The sequence below is a fragment of the Capsicum annuum genome, unplaced genomic scaffold, assembly GCF_002878395.1.
Source record: "Capsicum annuum cultivar UCD-10X-F1 unplaced genomic scaffold, UCD10Xv1.1 ctg64109, whole genome shotgun sequence".
Taxonomy (NCBI): Eukaryota; Viridiplantae; Streptophyta; class Magnoliopsida; order Solanales; family Solanaceae; genus Capsicum; species Capsicum annuum.
Window position 1 is genome coordinate 4,631 of NW_025873223.1, and position 8,059 is coordinate 12,689.

At 34.4% G+C, this 8,059-nt stretch overlaps 1 protein-coding gene across 1 annotated transcript in view; it reads right to left on the minus strand.

Annotated features, from left to right (window-relative positions):
• Positions 1-3,605: 3,605 nt before the first annotated feature.
• Positions 3,606-8,059, minus strand: part of LOC124893711 — a gene marked incomplete at its 3' end in the record, with an annotated part of 22,234 nt that continues 17,780 nt past the window's right edge. Inside the window, exons 4-6 of the mRNA XM_047404603.1 lie at positions 4,754-4,832; positions 4,513-4,587; positions 3,606-3,921 (exon numbers count right to left, since the gene is read on the minus strand). Of these exons, the coding sequence (XP_047260559.1) occupies positions 3,606-3,921; positions 4,513-4,587; positions 4,754-4,832 (470 nt within the window). The remainder of the gene's footprint in view (positions 3,922-4,512; positions 4,588-4,753; positions 4,833-8,059) is intronic.

Here is an 8,059-nt window from a genome sequence, read left to right on the forward strand (position 1 = left end):
TGAATATGAAAAATATACAATTAATAGAAAAACTAATGAAAACAAATTTAGAAGAATACATGAGAACTAAAGATATAAAATATATAGAATTCTTTAATGAAAATATAGTGGAATTATTAAGATTAAAACAAACAACTAATAAATACTATGATAAAGCAATTAATTACTAGAATCCAATTCCAAGTTATCCAAGTTATTAGTAGAAACCCAAGCATAATGTGGATAATATAACAAGATATATATCTGATGAAACTAAGATACTAGTTTTATATATCATAAAAGACTTAGATTTAGAAGACATAAAGAAAATAATATAAGAAAAAATATTTTATTATGAAGATGACTTCCTAAGTACTAATTGGACAGAAGATGAATTAGAAAGTATAGATTTCTATGGTAGAAATAATTCAGATAGTTATTATTCAGATGGATATTATACAGGTTAAAAATGCTAGAATATATTGATAGAGTTTGAGAAAAACAAAGTTGTCTATACGAAGAAATTAATTATAGAAACTAGCTTAGAAAAGGAAGAGAACAATTAAAAGAAAGATTAATTTGGATAAATAAAACCATAAAACAACTAGAATTAAAAGACAGTTTAGAATATGATTTAGACATGGAATTATTCATAGACGAAAAGGACAGGATAATTAACGAAATAGATAACCTAATATTTAATATCAGATATAGTTCAATTAGAATAAATTATTACAAAGAAATTTGTAGCATCACAACTACTTTAGGATAAAATGATAGACTATGAGTATTTAAAATATTGGAGACAAGATATGAAAGAAATAAGATTAACAGAAATACTTATGAAAGAGAATTTAATTGAATATTTTAGAACAAAAGATATAGAATATTTAGAATACCTCCAAAATAATATACAAGAATTACAAAGACTAAGAGAAAAAACTAAAGAATATTACAGTAAAGCATTTAATCAAATACCATCTAATCACCCCCCAAGATATGAACATTAATAATATTAAAATAAGTACACTAAAAATAAAAATGTTTAGAGAAGTTAAAAAATATCCACGCACTAACTAAAAATAGATCCATTAGAGTTATAATAGATCTATTTAAGTTACCTGATTTATCCTCACCCCCTACAAAATAAAAATGTGTAGAGAAGTTAAGAAATATCCACGCACAACTAAAAATAGATCCATTAGAGCAAAAATATATCTATTTATGTCACCCGATTTATCCGCACCCCCTTCAATTGGGTTTATTGGTAATTTACAATCTCTAGCTAAATGTCCTAGTTTTCCACAATTATAACAAGTACATTCTTTTATAGATTTCTTTTTCCTATATGGTCTTTTATGTTTATAATTTCTTATATAATATCTTTTTCTTGGTTTCTTATACTTATATTTTGATTTCTTGTATTTCTTATATTCTTATATCTTTTTCTTTTCTTATAATATCTTTCTTCACATCCAAATTGAGGTGCTATTTTATCTTTGCAATGTGTTAAATTTCTTATTAATGTCTTTTCCATTTTTATTTCTTCTCTATATTTTCACATAGATTTCTATACCGTTGTTGTAAAAAGTTTATTCTTTCTCCTAGGGTATCTACTAGTTTTGCTTCATCCCAACTCTTTATTATTTTTGAACTAAATGGTTTAGGTGATTTACTAAAATATAATCTTCTTATTTCTCTACTTCCTTCTATATTATATGTTCCTTTATAATAATATTCTTCCTTTATAATAATATTCTTTAAATGCGCACGTATACTCATCTATATAACACATATTACATATTGCTAGTTTTAACATTAAATTTTTATTTATATGTTTTTCTTTATTTTGCTCTTCTTCTTCTGTTGTCATACTGCTAAATTCATCTCTTATAGCTATTTCATATTTTTTCAATATTTTTGTTGGTAGTATTTTAGTAGTTGTTAATGTTCCTTCTGTTTTGTTATCAGATCTTAATACGTTTTTACTTGCTTCGGCTAGGTTTAAAAACCATACTTTTACTGTTCCTAGTAATGTCTTTTCTATATATTCTGGTGTGTTTTTTGTATATATTTTATTATCTAATAATTGTTTTGACATATATCCTACCCATAGTTGTATTGTTTTATTTGTGTCTTTTACACAGTCTAAATCCAAAAAGTTGTAATTAATTATTTGTTTTGGTGTCCACTTATTATATTCATCCTTTGGATTATATCTTTTAAACTTAATTTTGTAACTATAGTTGAACATACACCATCAGGCAAAGTCAACACAGGGGCTGAGGTGAGTCGAGTCTTCAACTCCTGAAAACTCTTCTCACAGGAACCTGACCACATGAACTTAACTTTCTTTTGGGTCAACCGAGTCATAGGAGACGCAATAGAAGAGAAATCTAAAATAAAACGATGGTAATAGCCAGCTAGACCCAAGAAACCCCTAATTTTAGATGGAGAAATAGGTCTAGGACAAGTTTTTACAGCTTCTGTCTTTTGGGGATCAACTCTAATACCCTCGGCTGAAATAATATGACCCAGAAAAGCTATGGACCTTAGTCAAAACTCACACTTGCTAAATTTGGCGAACAACTTATGCTCTCTAAGAGTCTGCAAGACAATTCTAAGATGATCTGCATGGTCTCCCTCACTTCGGGAATACACAAGGATGTCATCTATGAAAAAAATGACAAACATGTCAAGATACTGCTTGAACAATCGATTCATGAGGTTCATGAAGGCTACTGGGTCATTGGCTATCCTAAAAGACATGACTAGAATCTCGAAGTGACCATAACGGGTTCGAAAGGCTGTCTTCAGGATGTTACACTTCCTTACTTTGAGTTGGTGATAGCCGAATCTAAGGTCTATCTTAGAGAAATAACTTACACCTTGCAACTGATCAAATAGGTTATCAATTCTCGAAAGAGGATACTTACTCTTGACTGTGCCCTTATTAAGCTGATGCTAGTCAATGCACATACGTAAAGAACCATCCTTCTTTCGCATGAGTAGGATAGGTGTGCCCCAAGGAGATACACTGGGCCATATAAAACCTTTGTCTAAAAGATCTTTGAGTTGCTCTTTCAACTCCTTAAGCTATGTGGGTTCCATACGGTAGGGAGGAATAGAAATAGGCTGAGTGTCGGGAAAAAGATTGATCCTGAATTTTATCTCTCTATCGGGAGGTACCCCTAGGAGATTTCCAGAAAAATATCAGGAAACACATTGACTATGTTAATAGACTGAATAGTGGAGGTCTCAAACTTAGTGTCTTTAACTCTAACTAGGTGATAGATGCAACCTTTGGATATAAGCTTTTTGGACTTGAGATAGGAGATAACATGACTTTTGGAAGATACTGAACTCTCGGAGCACTTGAAAATGGCTTCATTAGGACACTAAAACTTGACTACATAGGTACGACAGTCTATAGATGTGTAAGAAGAGTGAAGTCAGTCCATACCCAAAAAAACATCAAAATCCACCATATCCAACTCTATCAATTAAGCAAGTATGACTCTATGAAGTACTATAATAGGACAATTCTATTACACTTTCTTAGCAACAATAGACTCCCCTACTGGAGTAGATACTAGGAAAGGCTTATAAATCCTTTCGGGACTTACCTTAAAGTTCATAGCCACAAGTGGGGTCACATAAGAAAAACTTGACCTAGGTTTCAGCAACACATAGACATCAAAGTGAAATACAAGAAGCATAGCAGTAATAATGTCGGGAGAATCCTTCTTCTCTTGGTGGGAAATTAAGTCACAGAATCTATTCTGGCGCTGACCATCAACAGTGCTAGAAGAAGCACCCTGTGGAGGAACAGGACGGGCTGCGGAAGTTGGTGTACTAGTGGCCTGTGCCTGAGATCGATTATCTCTGCTCCCCTGCCTTGCATATGGGCACTCACTAAGTCTGTGGCCTATCTTTCCACAACTGAAAAAACCTCTCTACTCAACCAAACACTCACCTGGATGGGTCCTGCCATACTTAGAACAAGGAAGAAAATTAGGCTTGTTACTTACGCTGTTCTGCGACCTGGACATAGAAGGTCTGTTCCTTTGCTCCTGCCTATTTCTGGGTGCAGGGGCACTAGCGGATGAATGTGGTAGCATGGATGAACAACTCTAAAAATGAGGGCAGTTCCCTTCATGTGACCTAGTCTGACCATACTCATGCTGCTCGAATCTAGCTCTCTTGTTCCCCCTCACTCTATCTCTTTCCCTTATCCTATCCACCTCTATCTACTGTGCATGAATCATCAATCTAGGCAGGTTCATATCCCTGTTTAACATAGAAGTCCTACACTCTTTCAACACCAAACAAGAAACACCTATCAAGAACTTGCTCATACTAGAGAGGGTATTAGCAATCAAGTCAAGACCATATTTGTCTAACTAGTTGAACTTCAAATAGTACTCCTTAACAGTCATGGAGCCCTGCCTTAAGTTCATAAACTCCTCTATTTTTTCCTCCCTCAGCTATAACAGAAAGAACTTATCCAAGAATGCATCTTGGAATACTTGCCAAGTAACGGGAGCATCATCTTCCCCTCTATTCTTCCTCAAAGCAACAACCCAGTCATACGTAATATCTTTCAACCTGTAAGACACCAACTCCACACTTTCTTTCTTAGATACATGCATCACCTACGTAATCTTCCTCACCTCCTTAAGATATAACTGTGGGTTCTCACCGTCCTTAGACCCATAAAACTTTGGCGGATTCATCCTCATGAAATCACGAATTCTTGCAGCAGCTAAATCACCTCCCTGTTGGTGTGGATTTACGGCCTGGTTGTCCTGAACATTTGCGGTGACCTCTTGGGCTAGCGTCTGAAAAGCTACCTGAAACTCAGCATGGGACACATTTTCATTTAAGGGATCAACAGGCTGAGGTTTCTGATCATTGTTATTTCTACTGACTCAATGAGGAGGCATTTTTTGAAATAAAAGAGTATGAATTGATAGCTGAGACAGAGTCAACTTTAAGCACTATAAACTCTGAAAGAAAGAAATGACTTTTTCTAAAATGTTTCATAGCCTCTTACTCATAGATGTGGTGTGCTACACACTGATGATCAAGACTCTACTTAACGCGGCTTATCAGACTCCCTAGAATTCCTTAAATCTTAGGCTTTGATACCAAGTATGTAATGCCCCAGAAATAGGTCCTGAAACATCACGCAGTGCTTAAGGCTACAAGTAGCCCCAAGCTAACCCTTTGAGCCTGCTACTGCATATAAATCTTACTTAAAGATGAGTAAAACAACCACTGGTACTGCCATATCAAAATCATAAAAAATACGAGGAAAATACTTTGTTCGATCAGTCATAATACTGGAAATCTCAACAGACTAATAACCTGGTAAACTAGTCTGACAAAGTCTCTACCACTCAAGTGAACTAGAGAGCCATTGGGAAAGATCCCCAACTGACTCATACTCAAATGAAAGGAAATAAATCAGCTACTAATAAATTGAATGTCTGAAGATAATAGGTCCTTGAACCATGAGGACTCACTACTGTGGAGATGTAGATAAGGGTACTCGGGATCACTGACGTTGTTGGGACTGAGCACCTGAACCTACATTACGAGGAAATGTAGCACACAGAAAAGTATGTGGATCAGTAACTTGGGAAAGTACTAAGCATATGGGTATGTATGAAATCAAGTAATCAACATCATAAATCTTTATTGAAAACATGCATGCTATAGTAGATGACTCACATAGCTTGAATAAAATCATCATAATTTGTGGATATGAAAATATAATATAAATCACATGTGTTATTTCACTTTATTCAAAATCTGTATTCTTTCTTTGTTCTCAAATTCGTAAACTAGATGAAACCTCAAAATATCAACTTTCAGGACACATGCTTTAACCTTGTGAGGACGAGTAACTTTTTTAAGACTTAAACATCATGACACATGCAAAACTTAGAATCATAGCTTTCGAAATACTTATACTTTCAAAACTCATGCTTTTAGACATAGGAGGGTAAGACTTCTTTAAAACTCAAGAACTTGGTACTTTAGGAACTTTACAACTTAAGACTCGAAAAAAACTTAAGAGACTTTGGGACACTTGGGAGTAGATAACTTTGGGAATCTTAAGATATTAACTTTCAAAATATATGCTAAGACTTTAAATCTATAAACTATTTAAAGAGTAGGGATCTTCTTTGGGATTTTCTTCTAACCGACATAAACCATGTGAAATACATGGAGTCCAACGTATTTCCCATATTAGGGAGAGTTGTTTTATCCTTTCCATCGGAGTAGAACCTTAACTTTATAGTGATCACTAGCTTAATCCACTTGGGGTAAATCATAAACCTACAGTGGCACGTAGTTTTAGGGCATGAGACCTCGGAATCAAGACCAACTCAGTGCTAAATACTATTCCCTTACTTAGCTAAGAACTTTAAGAAAATCCACCTTAAACAGTTCAACAATATATTATGGGAGCCAATATGCTTCCCCTTTTATCTCAAACAAAATGACGTGGATTTCTTTCTTAGCTTTAGGATCAAAACTCAATTCTTTTCTTGAAATCTTGGTAGACTAATTATGAATAAACTTTAGAACTTCAATGACAATGGAATTTAGGTACACTTCTTGAAATAATTTAAAGAATATCAATAACTCATTCTCTAAGACTAATGATTTCACAATAAGGATCAATTCATGACAACAAATCTTGAAAATTCTTGAAATTATATTATCAATTTAGGAACATGCAATTTATATCATGAACTCTCAACTTAGATCATACTAAAACAAGATAACCATGCAAATTCAAAACTTGAACAATTCTATAATCTCATAAACTTGGAACAAAGAAAAAATAATATGGATTCATCTTGAAATAACGCAACCATTTAAGAAAAACTAAAGCTTTTGGTCACAAGAACAAAAGAGTGTTCTTTATCAAACCCCACATACCTTAAACTTGAAGCTTTTGGATGGACTCTTAACTTCGGAGTGATATTCGTGAAATTATTGGGTTTCCCTTCAAGCCCTCGCAACGGGGAATCCAAATATGGAAAAATTATGGAAAGGTTATGGTTGAATCTTAAGATATTTTGATTTTTAGGCTGAAAACCTAATAAGAGTTCTTGAGATAATTTGATGAAAATGTCAATGGAATGGTGTTTTGGAGTATTGATTTCATGTTTAAGAGGAAAAGGGTGTGGAAAATACCATATTTACCCTTAATGAGACAAGTTAAAATGCAGAAATTCGCAGGTGTGCATAGCAGAGCATGCGTCGCATGCTTTATCTGTAACACCCCATAACATTCGTGCGTGTGTTAGCCTCTAGTAGAAGAATTGGAAAGAGTTGAAAATTTTTATAAACGTTAAAGAGACTTAGCCTCATTTTAGCTTTCAATCTTGAGTGATTTTATTTTCGACCTTCCCGACCTCCGCTTCTTGAAAGTTTTGTTGCTTTACAAGGGGGAAAGCTAACAGTACGTCTCGAGCGAGTTTCAAAATTTTAGACGAGCTTAAGGACAAGTTTGCATTGACGAAACAGTGATCCGGGGTGATTAGCCCATGGCGCCTCGCTGATCACCTCACCCGGGAGTAAGCAAGGAGATAGCCGAGGTGAGCCTTGGCCATCGTGGTTCTTAACCTAGGGCAGCGCCTTTGGGATCGTCTTGGGCCAATTTCAATTTTTGCCCTGAATTTTTAAGGGTGTTTTTGGTATTTTCCAACCCCTTATCAACTTAAACACGGGATTTAAGTCCAAATACACCATAATACACTCACTTTCATCAAATTCATCCAAGAACACTCCCAAGGGTTTCAAACTAAAAATCCAAATAGATCTAGATTCAACCGTGGGTTTTCGAAAGCGATTGAGGATTTGTAATCCTCAATCTTAAGCTTCGAGAATCATCTATCATCTACTGAGGTTAAGATACGTGGGGATTTCCTAAAATCTTGTGGGCATAGAAATCATATTTTTTAAGAAAAGGGTTTTGGATTTATGAATATATTCATGTTTTAGAAGCGTTGATGATATTGTTTTGGTCTTTAGGCCTTCCCCCAAATTGATTGAAAAA